The sequence below is a fragment of the Psittacula echo genome (genome assembly GCF_963264785.1).
Source record: "Psittacula echo genome assembly, chromosome: Z".
Lineage (NCBI taxonomy): Eukaryota > Metazoa > Chordata > Aves > Psittaciformes > Psittacidae > Psittacula > Psittacula echo.
This window is the reverse complement of record NC_137742.1, coordinates 92,398,917-92,422,105: the sequence shown is the minus strand read 5'-3', so window position 1 is coordinate 92,422,105 and position 23,189 is coordinate 92,398,917. Positions and strand designations below refer to the sequence as shown.

Here is a 23,189-nt window from a genome sequence, read left to right as displayed (position 1 = left end):
GAAGTTCAGGCTAGATATAAGGAAGAAATTCTTTAATGTGAGGATGGTGAGGCACTGGAATGGGTTGCCCAAAGAAGTGGCAAATGCTTCATCCGTGCAATATTCAAGGCCAGGGTGGACAGAGCTTTGGGTGACACTGTCTAGTGCGAGGCACCCCTGCCTCTGGCAAGGGTGTTTGAACTAGGTGATCTCAAGGACCTTTCCAACCCTAACCATACTATGATTCTATGATTAGAACTTGTACAAAAATGTCATAAATAGATGGTATCTTAATATCTCTAGCTTATCAGTGTTTAGGGTAAACAAACACACAGAACATAAATAGTACTCTGATCAATTCATACGAAAATCAGGGGTAAGAGAGTTCTTTGAGATCAGAGTATTAAAGACACTTAGAACTGGGTATTATTCCTTCTAGAAAGTCTTGCTAAATATATTAAAAGGAGAACAAAGTTAGCCATAGTCTTAAATCCTTTGGAAATATAATAGGTTTCAGAGAAAAAAAAGCATTCTTGTAATATTGTGATAAGCAACATGAATTGGATTACAATCCCCCACAGTCTAAACTTTTTAAAGTCATGCCCCTAACCCTAGATGCAGAGATGTGCGCTTACCATCTCGTTTCATTTTAACCTCAGTTCTCCCAAACAGCACATTTGCAGCCAGTATGTCCATAACCAAAGGAGTTCCAGTCAGATGCACACAGGAAATGGTAAAAAAAGTTTAAAAAGTGAACACACTCAACTTTCAAAGTCAAGCTCCCCAAATCTTATTTTCCACTGCAATTTCTAGAATAGACTCATAATACCTCCACATACACTAGTCCCTCACTTCTCCTTTGATATTCACCTGTGCTCAAAAAAGACAGGTTTTTTTTAAGACAAAAATCTTTTTCCCATACTAAACTGTATGTTTCTTGTTCAATTTAAAAAGAACAACTGAATAAAACATTTTCTTAATGAAAAATTACTGTCTATACCCACTACAAACATCAACAGCTACTACAGACATTGAGTAGATTTCTCAGCCCAGTTGTTTGATCCAGAATACTAATTTATATAATATAGGATGTAAGCAAACTCAAAGTGTATTGTAGAAATCTGAAATGGCGTCTTAACAGTTCTTAATTTACCTTTTAGGACCCAAAGCAGGAACTGAGGTCTGCACTGCATGCTCACACAATCTTTTGAATATGGCAGACTCCAGTCAAGGAAATTCCACTGAGACAGAATTAAGTATTTATGTACTTAGTATAAAACAATGTGAATTAAATACATCTGATCTTCTTTTCCTCTATATCTGGTACTCCTGAAAAGCTACGTCAAAATTTGCATTCAAGATGCTGACCAATAATGTGCTTTTTAACTTGCTGTGGCAAATAAAACTTTGTGCCATATGGCTGATGAGAGATATTCTCTCTCTTTTTCTTCTTCTCCAAACAGCTGGGTGAGTAACAAGAAGGAAAAGACAGTCAGCAGCTGCACACTGTTATCATTACTTTGATACTGCTTGAAGGAATCTAAGCCTTCCACAGGTATGCACCTGAGATTAGAGGCAAAGAATTTTCCTCTCTAAATAGCAGAGAAAACAGCTATGGGAGTTATAATTATGTTTTACAGGTGTCATCAGAACAATGCTTCCAAATTTTACCCAGAACAAACATACTCTTTTTCTATTTTGTGAACGAATTTTTCAAAGGCCTTCAGGGAAAAGATATTATTGTACAAAGGCAACAACAGTGAGTAAATAAGTATAAAGGCAAACACTTCTATTGCAGTCTTCCCAACTTTATCTATTTCACCCATGAAACTTTAGTAGTTATCCAATAGGATCTGCAAACAAAGCATTAACCATTCAAGCTCTGTGTTTAATTACTGTGTACCAGGGATCCCCAGGCTGGAATTTCGCTTCGCCACCATGGCTGGCAGAGCCTTTGCCGGTAATCAGAGGAGAATTAATGAGCCACATGGTTCTGATTCCTTGTAAGTCAAAAAGTACTTGAAACAGGAAATAGCTATAGGAACTTCACCTAATATTACCTTCTGAGTAACCTATGCTTTAGTGGCCACAAGAACGCCTGATCTGGAAGGGTGTCAGCTGCAGCTGGGGATAAGTGGGAAGAGGGAACTGGAAGCAACAGGTAGAACATGCTGCATAAGGGAGGAAGACTATGGATGCCCTTCTGTGTCACACAGCTCTTGCACTTGCCTCACCTTCCACCATCCTGTCTGAAGGGCAATGTAATTCATAATTCCAAAGGTGAATGTATTCTAAGTCTCTCATTGATGCTTTATTATAAGTCAAAAAAGAAAACAACCAACAGAAGCTACTGTGGTCGTTATGAGACAACTGTAACTGTGGTAGTTCCTCTCCCTGTGAGGTAAGTGACATCACAAACACACTTTTCAATTTTCTCCTACAGAGTTTGGAAATTATCATGAGAATTTTCTCAGCTTCTTTAGATGCCTGTGTGCTTCTTCCTTCTACACTAAACAAGTGCATGGAAGGAATATTTCACAGAACAGTACAATTAAAGGGAGCAATACATTATTTTAGAAAATTTAAATTTTAGTTTGCATGGACAAATATTTACAAAGACTGCAAGACTATTCTCATCCAGTCATCATACACAAACTCACCACTAATCACATGCACCTAATCACAGGAGTAAGAATTTTAAAAGTTCATAATAAATGATCTGTGACACAGCACAAATTGAAGGAACACTTGCACAAATTTTACAAACAACTCTATTGTAAGCTTTTCTAATGTAACTATTGAGCATATAAGGTTTCCAAGTAATCAGGGAACAGCAATTACAATGCAGTGCTAATTGTGGTCTTTGTGAAATCAAAGTTCTTTTTCTATACACACATAAATTTTGGAGATAGAAACCACCTTTCATTGTTGGAAAGCACCTAGAATTGTCTGGACAATACGAGCAGCTGTAAATAAGTTTGTATTATTATACACGGTTATCGTTGCTAGGTAGGACTTGGCTTCCAGCATTGTAACAGCAACGGCAGAAGTCTGGGCTGGACTAAGAAAACAAGCAAAGAATTCAGAGGAGAAAATTACCTCTGTGGGGCTGGTTTGCATTTGCTAATGCCTTTTAAAAATTATTTTGGATATTTGCTTGAGCAAGGTATTGCCAGTCTGCATCCAGGCATCCTCGCACTCGTACTCTGTTGCTTTCAAGTTCAGCATCACCAAGATACTTTCAGGCAACAGATCATCTAATGAAGAACAATATTGATGTCAGTGTGTAATGACTTCTGGAGAAAAAGAGTGATGTTATTCAGCAATACAAAGAGACAATCTCACTTTCTTCTCAGATAAACAACTTGGTAATGAAAGATTTTTTAGAGGTAAAGAACAGCCAAAAGGAATTTAAAGGGGCACAGTAACTAGGGTATTAAAAACCCCAGACACCCACGTTTTATGTATCAATAACAGTCAGAACCACTGATTCAGTTTCTGTTGACAGGAAATTAAAAAATAAACATGAAAATTCAGATGAGAATTTAAAAAAAAAAATTATCTACTGACAGACACTGAAGAAAGAAGTATTTCTGAAAAAAACATTTACAGAAGAGCAGTAAAAATTATCACTATACTCATGTTTGTCTCCAAAACACTGTACTAAACACACACCTGATGCAACAGATTAAAACAGAATGCTAGCTGGGGAACAGTAACGAGTGGTGTCCCTCAGGGATCGGTGTCGGGACCGGTCTTGTTCAACATCTTTGTTGGTGACGTGGACAGTGGGATTGAGTGCGCCCGCAGCAAGTTTGCCGATGACACCAAGCTGTGTGGTTCGGTTGATACACTGGAGGGAAGCAAAGCCATCCAGAGGGACCTCGACACGCTTGTGAGGTGGGCTGATGCCAACCTTATGAAGTTTAACCATGCCAAGTGCAAGGTCCTACGCCTGGGTCGGAGCAATCCCAGGCACGGCTACAGGTTGGGCAGAGAAGAGATTGAGAGCAGCCCTGCAGAGAAGGACTTGGGGGTGTTGGTCAATAAGAAAATGAACATGAGCTGGCTTCAGTGTGTGCTCGCAGCCCAGAAAGCCAACCATATCCTGGGCTGCATCAAGAGGAGTGTGACCAGCAGGTCGAAGGAGGTGATCCTGCCCCTCTACTCTGCTCTCGTGAGACCTCACTTGGAGTATTGTGTGCAGTTCTGGTGTCCTCAACATAAAAAGGACATGGAACTGTTGGAACAAGTCCAGAGGATGGCCACGAGGAGGATCAGGGGACTGGAGCACCTCCCGTATGAAGACAGGCTGAGAAAGTAGGGGCTGTTCAGCCTGGAGAAGAGAAGGCTGCGTGGAGACCTCATAGCAGCCTTCCAGTACCTGAAGGGGGCCTGCAAGGATGCTGGAGATGGACTATTCATCAGGGACTGTAGTGACAGGACAAGGGGTAACGGGTTCAAACTTAAACAGGGGAAGTTTAGATTGGATATAAGGAAGAAATTCTTTCCTGAGAGGGTGGTGAGGCACTGGAATGGGTTGCCCAGGGAGGTTGTGAGTGCTCCATCCTTGGCGGTGTTCAAGGCCAGGTTGGATGAGGCCTTGGGTGGCATGGTTTAGTGTGGGGTGTCCCTGCCCATGGCAGGGGGGTTGGAACTAGATGATCTTAAGGTCCTTTCCAACCCTAACTATTCTATGATTCTATGATTAGTGCACCTTAATACTTACGCAGTGCACAGCAGTCAGGCATTGTCAGGAATGCTTGCAAGTGTACCTAAGTTATATTTCTTCCTATACATGAATTCCAACACACTGATGAACTGTGCAAAATATCTATACTGTAAATGCAAATCAGGCTCAAATCCCTGAAAATCCATGTATTTTTTGATTCACTAATGCCACCAGTACTCTGCATGCAGTGAAAAGATGGTCATTACAGAAATATGGCATGAGCCATTTTTAAATAGAATGCATTTACCTTTACCAAAATCTTATTGCCAGTCCTGGTTTTGTTTTTTAACAGTGCTAAAGAGTCACTTGGGAAAGCCTGTTACATACAAACAGTGCACATACAAGCTTAATTCTTCAGCAACTTCAGACAGAAGTATAAAATTCAAGCTGGAGTCCAAAGGCAAGGAGATAGAGCTCTAGAAAATCTGATGCAAAGCCTAATCTGTCTTTTGTTGGTATAGTCTGTAGAATATTTGAAAGGGAAGCAAACATGCCAGCAAACACTACATGTTACTTGTCTTAAGGGAAGTTCTGAGTTTTTGTTCACCTATCTAAACACAATCAAAAGGAAGCCAAGTGCTTCACCGTAGGTCATAGAATCATAGAATCATAGAATAGATAGGGTTGGAAAGGACCTTAAGATCATCTAGTTCCAACCCCCCTGCCATGGGCAGGGACACCCCACACTAAACCATGTCACCCAAGGCCTCATCCAACCTGGCCTTGAACACCGCCAAGGGTGGAGCATTCACAGCCTCCCTGGGCAACCCATTCCAGTGCCTCACCACCCTCACAGTAAAGAATTTCTTCCTTATATCCAATCTAAACTTCCCCTGTTTAAGTTTGAACCCGTTACCCCTTGTCCTGTCACTACAGTCCCTGATGAATAGTCCATCTCCAGCATCCTTGCAGGCCCCCTTCAGGTACTGGAAGGCTGCTATGAGGTCTCCACGCAGCCTTCTCTTCTCCAGGCTGAACAGCCCCAACTTTCTCAGCCTATCTTCATACGGGAGGTGCTCCAGTCCCCTGATCATCCTCGTGGCCCTCCTCTGGACTTGTTCCAACAGTTCCATGTCCTTTTTATGTTGAGGACACCAGAACTGCACACAATGCTCCAAGTGAGGTCTCACGAGAGCAGAGTAGAGGGGCAGGATCACCTCCTTCGACCTGCTGGTCACACTCCTCTTGATGCAGCCCAGGATATGGTTGGCTTTCTGGGCTGCGAGCACACACTGAAGCCAGCTCATGTTCATTTTCTTATTGACCAACACCCCCAAGTCCTTCTCTGCAGGGCTGCTCTCAATCTCTTCTCTGCCCAGCCTGTAGCCGTGCCTGGGATTGCTCCGACCCAGGTGTAGGACCTTGCACTTGGCATGGTTAAACTTCATAAGGTTGGCATCAGCCCACCTCACAATCATGTCGAGGTCCCTGTGGATGGCTTTGCTTCCCTCCAGTGTATCAACCGAACCACACAGCTTGGTGTCATCGGCAAACTTGCTGCGGGCGTACTCAATCCCACTGTCCACGTCACCGACAAAGATGTTGAACAAGACCGGTCCCTACACCGATCCCTGAGGGACACCACTCGTTACCGGTCTCCAGCCGGACATCGAGCCATTGACCACAACTCTTTGGATGCGGCCATCCAGCCAGTTCTTTATCCACTGAGTGGTCCACTCATCAAATTGATGTCTCTCCAATTTAGAGACAAGGATGTCATGTGGGACAGTGTCAAAGGCTTTGCACAAGTCCAGGTAGATGACGTCAACTGCTCTGCCCCTGTCCATCAGTTTCGTAGCCCCATCATAGAAGGCCACCAAATTGGTCAGACAGGATTTCCCCTTAGTGAAGCCATGCTGGCTGTCACCAAGCACCTTGTTTTTCATGTGCCTTAGCATGCCTTCCAGGAGAATCTGCTCCAAGAGTTTGCCAGGCCCAGAGGTGAGACTGACTGGTCTGTAATTCCCCGAGTCATCCATTTTCCCCTTCTTGAAAATGGGGGTTATATTTCCCTTCTTCTGGTCGTCAGGAACTTCACCTGACTGCCAAGATTTCTATTTCTACATCTCTTTCTCTGCATATAGGCTACATTCAGTTTATCAGCAGAATGTACTGTAAATGGTAAGAGTCTAAGAAAATAGTAGATGCAATATTTATGTCAGCAAAACCTATTTCTAATGGTACTTCTGTGCACACCCTGTTTCAGAATGCAACAGGGTAGGTGAACAGCCTTTGTGAAGTGTGGTGCCTCTTTCCTGCCTACAAGGATGCTGGGGAGGGACTATTCATCAGGGACTGTAGTGACAGGACAAGGGGTAACGGGTTCAAACTTAAACAGGGAAAGTTTAGATTGGATATAAGGAAGAAATTCTTTACTGTGAGGGTGGTGAGGCACTGGAATGGGTTGCCCAGGGAGGTTGTGAATGCTCCATCCTTGGCGGTGTTCAAGGCCAGGTTGGATGAGGCCTTGGGTGGCATGGTTTAGTGTGGGGTGTCCCTGCCCATGGCAGGGGGGTTGGAACTAGATGATCTCAAGGTCCTTTCCAACCCTAACTATTCTATGATTCTATGATTCTATGTTCTTAAAAGAAGTGACATTGCTGTTGTTGGCACTGCACAGGCACACAAACCTGGTTAGCTCAGTGTTAACTGCCCACTGAGTCTGATCATTGGAGTGAGACAGGGTCACACTGACAAAATACCAATCATGAACTGGGAAGATGTCTACTGCACACAGCTGCCCTTCTAATTTATACCTCAATAGAAGATATTAACTGGTATTAGAACAGAAAATTACTCTATTCTTAGTTATTACCGTATCCTTAACCATTACAAAAATAAAATAAAAAAATAACTATAAAACCAGATAGCAAAATAAAATGAATAAAAGAAACACCTACATAATAACTATTACATGCTCATCAGCTCACTCATCCTTCCACTGTATAAATGTCAACTAATGTTCATATTATCCCTTAGAGAAAGAGTCCACCTGTCCCACAATTTTTTCGTGCAGAAGCTGGATTAGAAGGATACTCACTGGTGGTATTTTGAAAGTAAAAAACATCATGCCTTCAAGGTTTTGAGTGTAGTTACAACCTATTTTCTTTAATCCTCGATCTTCAGTATGGTTCCACATGTGCAGCTGGGAACAAGCTTTATGAATTTGATTAAATATAGTTAAAGATACAACTAAAGAAGCTGTTTTCTGTACAGAATATAAGGAAATGACATAAAACTATCAGCTCAAATGTGTTTTGATTGTGGGATTTTTTTTTTCTGTTTTCATTCAAGAATTTACAGAACTATTTTAAATTGATCTGATGGCTTTCACATTGTGTCTATTATGCTACTTACTAATCAGTGACTCTTTTGAAAATTACTGAATTGAACCCAGTGTCTAAAATGCTATTAGGGACTTTATTTTATTTTATTTTTTAAACTTGACCTTTTATATATTTATTCTCAATACAGTAATCTTAATTTTCTTTTTGGTTTGTCTCCTATGGGCCTTTCTGCGAACACAGCAACAATGAAAACAGACAGTTTTGAAACACTGCCTTCTATGCTTGCCAAAATTTACTTTACAATTTAAGAAAGCCCTATGCTACTTAACGTCTGTTATTTTCTTTGGCCAAGGAATCTTTTAAAATTCTGACTAGAGCTGTGAAAACCCAGACGATGAACAAGCACAGTAGTTCAGTGTGTTGAGGATTTAACTTCAAAAAACTTACCATGTTTTCTAGGCTCACTAGACTCATCAAGCTAAATTCAAGTCAGCAGTGCTTTTGAAATACTTGTCAGGAAGTTTAAAATACAAAACATGTTTAATCAGTCAGAATTCTTTCAACAGACGGGGTAGGAGCTTAATGCCAGTCAAGGGCAGAAAATAACTAAAAGCCCAGTAAGATGACATCACTGGATGAGGACACACTCACTGACCTTCTAACTGTGGTACCTGACTGTACAGCTGCACAACCTTCTTTTCCTGTGAAAAAAGTTAAACTTTGCTATATTCAGCTCTGCTTAGGTTTGGTTGATAAAAGTTCATTTCATACACTTTTAGGGAGAAATAAAATAAAAACAGTGCCCTACACAATCAGATTGCCTTGCAGAATTATTTATGTTTTTGCAAAACACATGTAAACTAGCACAAAGTGCTACTTTCTAATGGGTCTTTACTTCCCACTCGCTGTGCAGAGGTGTAAATGATGACACACTGTGCATGGGAGTAGTGAATCAGCCCCACATTGTCTGAAGATATATTACCACAGGCTCCTCTGAAAGGAAAAGCAAGGACACTAAAACCACTGAGGAAAAGAACAATAATGTTTTTCATTGATAATGCTATACATGTTCTTAGTAATGAGTCTCTCTCTCAACTCAAAGTAAAGCAATTGGCATGTTCTTTAGATAGAGCAACAGTACAAATACAGCTGTGTATATCTGACACACAAGCGTTTGATTTTGGACTTGCTGAATGTTCAGATAGTTGATGAGATCACTTCAATGCTGCTGCACATAAAAACCAAGGTATCTGCAGCATGCCTAATTCTGATATTAATCACTCTCCTCAATAGACTGAGAACCTGCACCAGGGTCACTACTGTGCATCCTTTCTTGCACTAAGATATGTTTGCAAAAAATTGCTATTCACCACAGGGTTGCTGGGAGGAGAATGGCTGGGAATTGATGGGCATCAATTGTACCCACAGCTGTGAGTTCTTCAATTCTGGCTGCCATAAGCGGAGTTCCAGGTCTTTTGACAGTTCTTTCAGTGCAAAAGAAATGGGGACTATTCTTTGGTGTTATTTCAGCAGTCTCACTGGCTTCAATTTGTCTCCCCAAGTACTCAAGCCATGGTCCACATGAAGGCTGAGTGTAGAGCAGGAAAGGTAGCACAATCCCCCCATCAGGCACTGTCTTCAGTACAGACAGACTTGCTGTGCTGAGCTTTAACATGTAAGATAGTATCACAGTATGTTAGAGATTGGAAGGGACCTCAAAAGATCATCTAGTCCAATCCCCCTGCCAGAGCAGGAACACCTAGATGAGGTTACACAGGAATTGGTCCAGGCGGGTTTTGAATGTCTCCAGAGAAGGAGACTCCACAACCCCCCTGGGCAGCCTGTTCCAGTGTTCCATCACCCTCACTGAGAAGAAGTTTCTTCTCAAGTTTAAGTGGAACCTCTTGTGTTCCAGTTTGTACTCATTACCCCTTGTCCTATCATTGTTAGCCATTGAGAAGAGCCTGGCTCCATCCTCATGACACTCCCCCTTTATATATTTATATACACTAATAAGGTCACCCCTCAGTCTCCTCTTCTCCAAACTATAGAGACCCAGCTCCCTCAGCCTTTCCTCATAAGGGAGATGCTCCACTCCCTTAATCATCTTAGTTGCCCTGCGCTGGACTCTCTCCAGCAGGTCCCTGTCCTTCTTGAACTGAGGGGCCCAGAACTGGACACAATATTCCAGATGCGGCCTCACCAGGGCAGAGTAGAGGGGAAGGAGGACCTCTCTCGACCTACTGACCACCCCCCTTCTAATACACCCCAGGATGCCATTGGCCTTCTTGGCCACAAGGGCACAGTGTTGGCTCATGGTCATCCTGCTGTCCACTAGGACCCCCAGGTCCCTCTCCCCTACACTACTCTCTAACAGGTCGTTCCCCAACCTATACTGGAACCTGGGGTTGTTCCTGCCCAGATGCAGGACTCTACACTTTCCCTTGTTATATTTCATCAAGTTACTCCCTGCCCAACTCTCCAGCCTGTCCAGGTCTCGCTGGATGGCAGCACAGCCTTCTGGCGTGTCAGCCACTCCTCCCAGCTTAGTGTCAGCAGCAAACTTGCTGACAGTACACTCAATTCCCTCATCTAAATCGTTGATGAATATATTAAATAATACTGGTCCCAGTACTGACCCTTGAGGCACTCCACTAGATACAGGCCTTCAACTGGACTCCGCCCCATAGACTACAACTCTCTGGCTTCTCTCCTTCAGCCAGTTCGCAGTCCATCTCACTACCTGATCATCCAGACCACACTTCCTCAGTTTAGCTATGAGGATGCTGTGGGAGACTGTGTCAAATGCTTTGCTGAAGTCAAGGCAGACCACATCCACCGCTCTGCCATCATCCATTCACCGTGTTATTTCCTCATAAAAGGCTATGAGGTTGGTCAAGCATGACTTCCCCTTGGTAAAGCCATGACGACTGCCCCTCATAACCCTCTTATTCTTAACATGCCTTAAGATGGCATCAAGGATAAGGTGTTCCATCACTTTCCCAGGGATGGAGGTGAGGCTGACCGGTCTATAGTTACCCGGGTCCTCTTTCTTGCCCTTTTTGAAGACTGAAGTGACATTTGCTTTCCTCCAGTCCTCAGGCACCTCTCCCGTTTCCCAAGACTTGGTAAAGATGATGGAGAGTGGTCTAGCAATGACTTCCGCCACCCTCAGCTCCCTCAGCACCCGCGGGTGCATCCCATCTGGACCCATGGATTTTTGGATGTCCAGATTGCTCAACTGGTCTCTAACCCATTCCTCATCAACTAAGGCAAACTGCTCTGTTGACCTGACTTCATCTGAGGTCACAGGAGTACAGGGCTCTTCAGGACTGCCTCCGGCAGAGTAGACAGAGACAAAGAAGGCATTCAGTAACTCTGCCATCTCTGTATCTTCCGTCACCAGGGCACCCATCCTGTTCATCAGTGGGCCTACATTGCCTCTGGTACATCAGTACCTATGATGTTTTGGTAGATGAGTAATAAACATGGATTCAAACAGAAAACAGCAAAAGAAACAGTAATATAAAGTGTTCTGTATCTATCCTCTACTAATGCTTGCCTTTTTCAGTAACATCCACTTTCAGCCCTTACCTCTCTTACAAAGAAAGTTCATTATAATTATACAATAGTGGTCACCATCATGAAGTCACCATTTACACGGTTACTAGATAGTAGCATCTGAGCAACCACAGTATTTTTTCTACACAGAATAGGAAATAACTGTGATGACCCTGATACCATTGTGTGCCAAATGTGGTTGCATGTTGACTTAATGTTCTTCACGGTTCTGGCATCATAATTATTTTAAGAAAACAAATAATATTATAGATTAATAGAATACTTGATAGTCAAACTCCCCCCCTTCAAGACCTCAACGGCCTACTTTCTTAGTGGCAGTAATAACATGAAAAATATTAATCATAATAAATATTTACTCAATCAAGGATGTACATGCAGACAGATAAAATCACACATCTCTGTCTATAAGATTAAAATAAAAGCACTAGAATATACAAAACAACAGTAACTGTCAACTTCCACTTCTGTAATTTTTCCTCTTTACATACATGGCATTCTTATATGCCCATCTATTTCCAGTTAATAATCAAAATCAAAGATGTACTCTTCTTTCCTTGAATTCTCTCCAAATGATGAAAAATGGCTGTTTGCTTTTCTTTTGTTCACAGAAATCTTTGAATCCCCTTTTGGTCTCAGTCAGAGCATAGCTGGTACTCCATAAATCTACCAGGAAAGTGTGAAGTACTTAAGAAGGATGCTTAAGACATTTCAGAAAGTCTTTTCAGATTTGCTTCTATCCTTCTCTGAATAGCTTTGTTAGATCATTAAAAGGGAAAATTATGCAGTCTTTGATAAATAGCCTACTCCCCTACCTCAGTGTTAGATAAGATGTTAGTAGATCAGTTTTCAATTACATTAGCCAATGATATATGTAGTAAGGCATTCCTAAAAACCTAATGAAGACACCTAAAAAAAGACACATGAGGAAAACACAGCTAGAACGTAAGACAGAAATGAGCAGGAATCACAGCTAACAGAAGGACGATTATATCAATCCCACTTACAGCCATCCTTACAAAGCACACCTGAAAAATAAGTAGAGATGACTCTATGATATATTTTGTAAATTTTCTAACTAGGAAGATCCCTAACCTTAACACTGCAGAATCTCTGTTGCTTTAGGAAGGTCAGAAATGAGCTCAAAATGACAGGCATGGCCCAGAAGTCACGTTCATACTTTTTAGTTTAGTATTTAAACAAGGCCCAAAGCATGGCTGCTCCACTGTGCCCTCTCAAAGTCTCTGTTCATGCTAGATGGCAATGAAAGTTTAGGGAACAAAAAATCTGGGAAGAAGTGGAAAACAGTCTAGAAATACTGGGTGTGTTTCATAGCAGAAGATAAAGGAGCATCATTAGGGATGACTACTGCCACAATGGAAGGAAGAAAAAGGGAGAGGAGGAAAATCCTTCAGAGGCCATGCTGGCACTGTGGGACAGCTGTGCTCATCAAAGCTGGGTTCTGGTAAGATCCCACTACAGTTTGTTTCCATCCAACAAGACTCCATGCCTTCCTTCTGACCTTCCCTGGGGTGAAGGATGCAGGTGGGGAAGCTCTGGAACCTGTCCCTGGAGGGTCTGGGACCCCGTCAGAGCCCACCCTATGAATTTGCAATGCTGGCTGCATGCCTCAGGTGGACCTCCAGTATCTGAGGCCTTCTGGTTCTTCAGGGACTTAGGCTGTCCATGACTGAGCTCCTAGGAATGTCATGCTCCACGTGATCATGGTGCATAAACAGAAAATACCAGGCTGGTATTTCAGCCTATTCTTGGACCTCTGCCTAATGTTTCCTTCTCCCTCTTCTTCCCCCTCACTTTTGATAATACTCACTTATATGCTAGCCTGGGAAAGTGCAGCCAAGCTTCTGGATTTTATTTTGATCCCAAAGTCACTCTTTAATAAATGCTGAGACTATTTAAACTACAGCTAGCCTAGGTAGTAAGATCTTTGAATGTACAAGTAGGGAAACTTCATTTTCATGTAAGAAAGAAGAGCATTAAGTTGGTGCAGTCAAGTAGATCAAGCCATGACTAGAGAAGATGCCACAAGCTCAGGCTGGGTTTGCCAGGGACAAGGGTGAAGTTTCCACAGCTGGGAACAATGTTAGTCAAAGGCTTCTTAAACTCCCCTTAAGCATCGCCAGCTGATGCAGGTACAAACTGATTGACAGCAATGGCCCTGCCACAGGTACTCAAAAACGCCCTCAGACGCAGCTATCACATAAACATGAAAAGGGTCAGAATTCACATCCCTGTTTTTCACTCAAGGATGAGCAGCACTCTGGAAAACAGTGAGACTCTCTGCCCAGTGACAGAAACTGAAGCCAACAGGGATGCCAATTTCTTTATCTATATTCACCTACTGTTTCACCAAGAAGATGGACAATGTACTTTTCCAAAATGAGTCAGGACTTCAGGATCAAAACTCCTATTCCTTCGTATTTCTGAGAAACGGGGACATTCTCCCAACACTTGTGAGTTTGTATGCTAACCTGGGGGGTGATACCAGGGCGCAAAGGCAGGCTCAGGAGAAACAGTGGCATTCAGATGCCTCAATCAGTGCCAGACTTCCTGGAAAGGCAACACTGGGTTGGGCTGGATTTCAGGTTTCACCATGCCGTGTTAGATCCCACCATAACAACCTAATGGTGCCCCTGTAACCTGTGAGAGTGGCTCAACAAATGCCAAGAAACAACCTGTAAGTGACACTGAAACACCACAGAAATACTTTGTGGTTTCAGTATGTCAGAGACCAGTGAAACAGAAGAGGAGAACTGGAGAGTCTGGAATAAGTTCACGTTTGGGGTCTTATTTAAGCTGAACCTCTAAATTCATTATTTAATTTTCAAATTAAAACAAACATCCCATCAATGTAGCTGTGAGATGTCCTGATAATAAATATATCATTTCATGCCATCCTTTAAAGTCCTCCTTACCTATCTGCACACAAACACATCAGAGACTATCTGAGGGCTAAACACAAAACTTTGGCTTAGGCTTTTTCCCATCAACTAAAACTAAATTTTTTTTATCACATTCTCAGTACCAATAGACCGCATTACTCGAACATGTCACAAGACACAGGAAAGAGAAGCAGTCTCTGGTCTTCCCTTCACAACAGCACTTGGACATCTGCCTTGTAGAACATTCGCCATGTCCCCCTCCAGAGGTCATAAAGAACTTGCTTTGCAAAGACACAACAGGGAGGTGTTTTCTTGGTTTTTTACTACAGTGCCCCTTTTGCAGCTGTTACTCATTCTGGAGCACAGACTGACAGCAACAATGTTGGGCTAATTCTGCTATTCCAGTAGTGTTAGTGATATTGATCCTAGATGTACAGCAGTGCACCTATAAATGAAACCTAGCCCTTCAAACATCATTAATTAACGTTATAACGTCAAAACATTACTAAAGATACTTAGCTATAGTGTTTCTACTTGTAAAATAAGCCTCTTAGAGTTGCTCTTTATGTCTTGAAGCAAAGGAAATGAGTCTGCAATTAAGCCAGTGTGAAAAAAAATTAAAAGGGGGAAAAAAAAGAAACAAAACAGATTTGGGACCACCATGATGATCCCCACAAGTAAACCCTGACCTTTCAACAGAGATGGCAATTTAAGGCATTATGTAAGAGTAAAAGCTGACTCTTTGCCAGGTTATTAGTATAGGCCTGAGCCTGCAGCAGCTTTGCTGTAAGCACTTTCCCAAATGTCTAGATGTACACAGCTTTAATACACACAACTCAAGCTCCTGTAAATCTCTTACAAACATGGAGCAGCATGTACAGTATTCCATATCAGGGATTGAAAGGCTGCATATGGCGCTCAGTTACAACAGCTGAGCTTTAAAAAAGTGCGGCTTTGCATCTTGCTGAACCTGATACCAAATGAGGCCAACAAAGACAAAAAGACAAAAAAAAAAAAAAAAAAAAAAAAAAAAAAAAAAAAAAAAAAAAAAGGCAGAAAGTGAAAACGCCTATATTAAATAGCATTTCTAATTTCTACAATGAAAGTTCTGTGTGCCATCCTCCAGGACTGACAACTTGCCAAACCAGTGCTAGCTGCCTGCAGTTCTCAAGCTCCATATTTGCAACTATTTTATAAGGTAATATCTCTTCAGCCAGGGAAGGGAAAAAAAACAAGTGTTTCCCCTACCTCTCCCAATGTCCCTGCTTGGCAAACCAAAGCAAAGCAAAACATAACACCTGCCCAAAGAAACATCAAGGCAGTGGGCTAGTTCAAGTCCTCCTTTAGGGACTGACTAGTGACAGAAATTATGTTTTCCTGCTGTTTCCACAGTTGTCCAATTGGAGAGATTAAACCGACCCTTGAGGTAGGGAGGGAGGCTGAAAGGGAGCAGGAAGCCAGGCTGGAAAGCAGATTTCTCTGGAAACACCTAAAAACTTTTACTTTCTCTTTCCTCAGCTTCTAATGCCTTACCGCAGCCTTGCTGTGTGCGCCGCAGCCCTCCCCTCACAGCCCCCTGTTGCTGCATGCCATCCCACCGCTCCAGTCTGAAGTTTGGCTTTTGCAGCATGAAGCAGCTGGGCCAAGCTACCAGGGAATGATAATGACCTCAGAAATCTGCTGTTAGCTCGACAACAATAGGGTGCTCAGTCTAGTGGAAAATTGTGTTCATCAGCTAACTCTGCTCAGTTACTAATTGACATTGCCAAATATTTTAAGAACAATTGGAATGCACAAGCAAAAAAATGAAGATCTTAATCCTCAGACTTAAATTTTTTTCCCTGTTTTGTTCACAATGAGCAGATGATGGCTATCACTGAAAAGAGGAAGAAAAAGGAAGAGAAAGAAAAAGAAAGAAAAAGGGAAGAAAGAAAAGCAAAAAAGAAAGAGAGAAAGAAAGAAAAAGACAGACAAAGCAAAAGAGTATCATATCACTGTCTTTCCTATGTCTGTGCAATGATGGCCAGTACAAAAGCTTTTTATGTGTTCTGTCAGAGAACATAAATATGGGCTGAAACTCTATTTAATACCTAAAGCTTTTCTACCAAAAAACCCTCATTTTAACCCCCCAAAAGATGTCAGAAAGATTCCAAAACAGCTGATCAAACAAACTAGGCCAAAGTCCACATGAAATGCTGCATACAAGAATAAGTGGTTATATCTAACAGTATTTTATTTTCTTTTTTTTAATCCCCATGCTTTCCATTGATCATGGAACTTGGCCTACTTTATTTAATGAACTGGAGGGTCAGTGCATTCAATTACCCCCTTCATACTATCAAGACTTCAATTATCCCTACACCAAAATTATAGGAAAATGCAGAAGGTACTACCCTGCTGGATATAATGAACAGCATCATTTCTTCCTACATTTAGTTTTAATTATTCTATGCATTAATTCCTAAGCAAAACTTGTACAAATACAACTTTTGTTTAAAATAAGAGGACTACAAGTAAGACTGGACATCTGGCCCTGCTTTACTGCGTTTCTGCTGTGATGCTGCAAAATTAATTTCAGAAGGGTGCCTGCAGTTAGACAAGAACCACCCCAACAGCATCTCCCCATCCACAACACTGCATAAGGAAGAGTGCACAGGCACATATTTTTTACAGCAGTTTCCCTTTGTATTCTATGTGGAGACAGAAATGACATTTATTTGACTCTCATAATTTCACACAAAAGTAAACAAAAAACAAGATAAAACAATAAAAAACACAGGGAAATTATCTGTGTGACTAGTTTCGTTCATTTCTGTTAAAAAATATGACCTCTCAATTTGTCAAAGGTCCTAGTTTTAGCAGTTGATCTTAAGCTTAGTTCTCAGCAGTTTGGAGAGCTAAAGAACAAACACATTTTCTGGTTCACTGGAGTCATTTTCACATGTTCACTGATTCAAACATTCTTTTACTCACATAACAAACAGCTGCATACCACATTAGCCCAGCCAGTGACAGTCACACATCTCTGCAATAACTGTTTGATTGCAAACTTGACCCTTTCTTCTTCTCAGCCTGAGCTAGACAGTTTTAAACAGGCACTCCATTCCCAATCCTCCTTTGCAAAGAATTACATCAGATAACAAAGCCTTCTCTGCCACTCATTGTAAGCCTTCTTCTGGAGATCTGTTCTAAGAGGCACTGTGTAAAAAGGTTTTTATGATGAATTCAGAACTACTATCATGTTAAGAGCACCAATTTATAAAGAAGAATTCATTGGTTAAGATCTGAAAAAATAGTTTCTCAGGCCCTACTGACCCAGTTTTCAACAAAAAAGAATCAAGTGATGCAAATTAAGTTTTGAGACATTGTTATGCAGTCTGAGAAATTTGTAAAACTGTGTTTTGCAGTAATTTCTTAATAGAAGACTCAATGACTACTTAATTCTCCCCTGCTCAAAAAATCTGATTTCTTTATATTCTACTGGTTTATTTTTCACAGGTAGCAATAAAATACACACTTCATACTGATGAAAAGTTCCAACAGCAACCTGGCAGTAAAATTTTATTTTAAAGTACTAAAGAATATTTAGAAATTCAATACCCTCTTTCTTTCATCTGATTAAGAAGTTATAAAAACATGCACATTTTTCCTGATAGGATGCATGACACTGAGAGCCTTCCTAGATTTACTAGTAACAGACGAAAGGAGATAATCAGATATTAATATAAAAGGTCAGTAATAAAGAACGTGCTTCTAGTGACTGTTATTCCACATATTTTGCTTTGATACTCCACGTATTTTTATATGCTGTCTGAAAATGGTGTGAAAATGAAAATTGCCATTTAAGTTAAAAATAATATTAAATTAGTGGCCAAAGAAAGAACAACACTGCAGGGGAATCTTTTGCCTTAGAAGACAGGAAGAACTTCCCACAACAATACACTTAATGAACCAGTACAGTTGGAATTAAAGTTTTCAGAGCACTAGTTACTACACCAACTTTCACATGCAGTGTTTGAATCCTCTTCAATCTCTATCAGTTCAAGACTCTGGGGCTCTCTTTCCCTCAAACTTTTCCAGACAGCCCTGGAAGTCTTTGGACAGAATTTAAAGAGTTTTAGGATCTTTTCTTTCTGATCCCTCTATAGCATTGCCAAACAAAAGTGATGCTTTCTATATTAAAGAGGAGCAGTCCACCCCCCATTTACCTCCCTCCCTTCCCCTCAATGTGCAGGATTTTTAAAAGTGAAAGTTAGAAAATAATCTTCTTCATCCTGACATATTTTCAATCCTCTTAAAACAATCTCAACAACTATATATAGTATGAAATTAGCTCTCGCCTGTTACCCTTGTTCCTACATAGAATTTTTCTAATGTGTCTCACCAATAATAAATTGTACACGAGGGTGTGACTCTAAGAGTAGACAGTGTGTTTCATGGGTATTTAAACAACAGCATTAAGTACTATAGGAATCTGTGGAATGTGGAGTGCAGATTTATGTGTCTTAACGATTTCTTTACTGGTTTGTAATAAGCCAGCAAACTAACACTTTATTTTTATATTAATTTGGCCTCAGAAGTAGAGTATACTGGAGCATGACAAGAACAACAAAAATAAACTGGCATATACTTAATAACTGTAACAGTGAATTGCTTCCAATACTAAAATATTTATCAAAACTGGGGGGGGGGGGGGGGGGAGGACTGAAAAGAATTACCCTCAACAGTCTGCTACCAGCTTTTTAACAGTGGGCAATGTAATGCCTTAAGGTACCTCAAACTGTCTTTCATTTTCTAGACTTAATGGCTGATTGCAGAAATCAATGTTGCCATTAGTAACAGAGTATTTGTTATGGCATGATTTCCTCTGTTGTTAGGCTTGAGGAATGATTACAGTATTAGTGAGGTGCTTTCTTTATAAAGCGCTGAAGATATAACTTTCACTCTACTATCCATTACCAAGTGACTTTGGAAATATACATGAAGCCAGAAATCTTACCTGTTATTATTTGAAGATTTTATTTCAGCAGTCATACGCTAGTAACTTTAAAAATTGTACCAGAAAGCTCAATATTTTATAAACATCGCCAATGAAATATCATCTGCTTTGCTATTTTATACACAGCAAGTTTACATGACATACAATGCAATTAAAACGTTTCAGTTCAATTTCTATTTTCCTTGTACTTTCAAATATATGAGAATTAAGCAGAAGGCTTCATACATGTTAAAATGTGAAAAAAAGTTGAAAGAGTATAATAAGTTAGTAACTTATATTTTGAATCTCTTTTCAGTCAGTCCAGTCACCAGGTACGTATCTCAGCTAAGTGACACAGGTGTGGGAATAAGGGCAATCAGAAAGTCTGGCCAACATGCTGTTTTTAATCCTAGCTCTTTGAACTATGGCTCAAAGAAGGCACCTTTCCTCACCCTTTTACAGGAAAGGCATGGAAAGATCTGCAAGACAGACACCATGAGGGAAAAAAAAACCTTCCAAAACCCAGCGGGACAGGCCCTGGAAGCAACATTGCCCTTGGTGACTGCTCAGACCCCGCACGCTGCTGCCAGCAGGGTGGCAGAGGTGACAGCTGAAAGGATGGGAAACCTGCCTTTGGAGGGGAGAAAAAGATGAGCCCAGAATTCACCTCAAAGTCACTGTGGGAACCCACACACGGATGTTCAGGCATATAACACCAGATCCCTGTAGACCACTATGAAATGACCTAACAAGAGACTGCATAAACTACTTTGCTGCTGCAATTTCAAATACAGCTAGGAAGCTTTCAGTGCAGAGAGTGAAGGAGAAGTTATCTTACCTGAAGAGGAGGGTGAGGAAGGATGTGGGCTGTCCTCCTGGGCACTTCCCATCTGCGAGAGACCTCCACCTACTCCGCTTTCTTCAGTAATGTTAGAGGACCCTGGTGTTGTCGACCTGCTGACAGACTGAGACTCTTGGTCACTTCCAGATCCACGTCGTTCATCAAGACCACCTTGAATTATTTCATCTTCTCCTTTCCTGTCTCTTTTGTGGACCCTGGAGTGAACAACCACTTGGTGGTAGGTTCTGAAAACTCTTCCACAGTCTGGGCATTCAGTTGGCTTGTCTTTCACATTTCCATGACTTTGTAAGTTGAAATCGAGTCCCTGGTTCATACCATGTGACAAAAAATCTCTGCTGCCTTCTAAAGGGTCTAGTTTGTTTGGCAAGTCTCTCTGATTGCCCATTTTAGTGCTGTGAACCAAATCAGCAGGCATTTTCTGCTTAGAGCCATCTGCTCCTACTAACACATACTCCCGCTTCTCCTTATCAAACATAACTCCAGCATTTGCCAAAGTGTCTTCATGGCTGCGCTGTATCTGCTGCTCTTTAGACAAAAAGCCATGTTCCATGGCCATTCCCCTTGCCATAAGCTGCCAGGCTTGATAGCTGTTTACTGGATCCATTTCTGCCGCTTTGGCGGCAGCTTGTAACCTTTCTATACAGCTGGATTTCAGAGGAGGCACCAGATTGAGACAGCCCAATAAAGAATGTTTATCCCCTTCAGCCATACTGTGGCCAATACCAGAAATTGGTGAAAGAAGCTTCCCCAACACTTCTTTCTCCTTTATGGGCATATCTCCTTTGTTATAGATTTGATTTTGTTCACTTAAAGTCACTTTGTCAGGAGGAAGAAACCCACTCTGCAAACATGAGAGGTATCTCGAATATAGGTTTGCATGAGCTTCCTGGGACATGCTGCTGATAGAGACAGGTACTTCAGGATCATTAGGAGATTTGTTCTTTACAGATAACTTATTCAGGTGAACTTTCATGTGATTTTTAAGAAACCAAGGCTCTTTGAATCGCCTCCCACAGATCTGACAGCAGTGTTCAAAGGAATCCTTGTGCTTTCTCATGTGGCCTTTTAGAAACCAGGCTTGGCTAAACACTTGGCCACACACCTCGCAACGGAACTCATTGGTGGACTGCTCCCCACTTCCGTTGGAGCCCTGGCCCTGGGCTGACTCTGCAGTTATGTGAGCCTTCTCCACGTGGCTGATCAGCTCCTCTTCCTGCGAGGCAGCAAAGTCACACAGGGTGCACTTGTAAGGCTTGTGCAGGATCCTTATGTGCCTGTCCAGCTCTTCTCGCTTCTTAAACTTGCCTTTGCAGAACGTGCATCTAAACCCAGCTGTCTGAGTGACAACTTCTTCCTGGACATTGACTGGCTTTGGAGAGGGAACAGGGTTTGAAATATCAGGTGTGCTGTGATTAGCAGGCACAGACAAGTTGCAATTTGCGAGAGGCATTGGCTGGGCATGCTGCTGTGCTTTCACATCGGGTCGTGGCTGCAAAAGGCTGCTCTTCATCTGTTTGTCCCGAAGAATTGCTCTCTCCTCCAGCTCATGTAAAAGTCTGTTTTCTTCTCGGACTCTTCCACGACCTTTGCCAAGGTTTCCAAGCTTATGAGTACGCAGGTGTATCTTCAGGTTGCCTTTCTGAGCTGCTCTGTGGTCACAGTATGGACACTTAAATGGTTTCTCTCCAGTGTGAGTTCGCATGTGTAGCGACAGGATGCTGTTAAAGCGAAAGCGTTTCCCACACAGAGGACATGGATACTTTCTGTTTTTCCTGGCATCATCCTCTATATCACTCATCTGAGACATAATGCCTAGGTTTTGCCCATTCAAGAACTGCTGCAGGTCCACGCGCCCATTCAAACTGGTATCAACCTCTCTATTGAGCTGGTTGGCCAACAGAGCCATCTGACTGCTGATGGGCTGGTTTGCTATGGACATGTGGCTTTTGTCTTCTAGTGGCGCTGATGCCTTCTCTTCTGGATTCTGCCTGTTCTGGAGCTCTGGAAAGGCATGGCTGAGCTGGGAAGTGATCTGGTGCAGCTTCTGGCTCATTGAATACTGTCCATTGAGTATGGTGTTGTTGAGATGGGCGTCAGCTTCTGGCACAGCCGAAGAAACACCAAGGCACAAACTAGCTTCTTCCATCTCTGAAAATCAGAAGATAGTTTAGATTCAGACTGTGAGATTTACAAGCATTGAATCACTGATGTACAATTTGCATTTTATGTTTTACCTACTCATAATAATGCAAAGGAATTAGTGTAAAAACAATAAAAAGTGTATTAAATACCAACTGTGCTACACAATTTTGACCATACAAGTGCTTTCATCATTCTGCATGTTTGCCAGTAACCATTAATTATTATTTTAAAATACACTACAATTTCAAAATCTAATTCTTATGGAAGAGGCAAAGGTTTTTACTACGTCCCTTGTCTGTCTTGTGAAACTGCATCTGTTTATATTTCTAAACATATAGAAAAAGAACTGTTGTGCATCTCTCCCATTTCCATTAGAAAAGCCAGCAAATTCCCCCCCCCCAAAATAGAAATCCATTTGTAACTTTCAGTTCCATTAACCATATTCAATATATTGCACATTCTACAATGAGAAAGATAGTTTTATGATTTGACAAAAAACCGATGGTATGATATTTACTGGTGTACAATAAAACAAGATAATGTTTTGGGAAAAAATAAAGGACAAGCTTTAGAACAATAAAAGGGATTTTGCTTTAGTCAACAAAAAGTGCAGTAATATCTCATTAAGCTGATTAGTATGCTGCTTAGAAACAGTACTAGGTGCTGTAACACATGATTATAATCATAAAAATCCTTCAGTGTTTGCAAGTAAGCATTAACGAGGTAT

General features: G+C 41.5%; 1 protein-coding gene across 1 annotated transcript in view; it reads right to left on the bottom strand.

The window, feature by feature from the left end:
- Positions 1-22,466, bottom strand: part of ZNF536 (zinc finger protein 536) — a gene marked incomplete at both ends in the record, with an annotated part of 188,691 nt that extends 166,225 nt beyond the window's left edge. The window contains one exon of the mRNA XM_080637305.1: positions 20,297-22,466. Coding sequence (XP_080493431.1) covers positions 20,297-22,466 — 2,170 coding nt within the window. The remainder of the gene's footprint in view (positions 1-20,296) is intronic.
- Between the last annotated feature and the right edge of the window lie 723 nt (positions 22,467-23,189).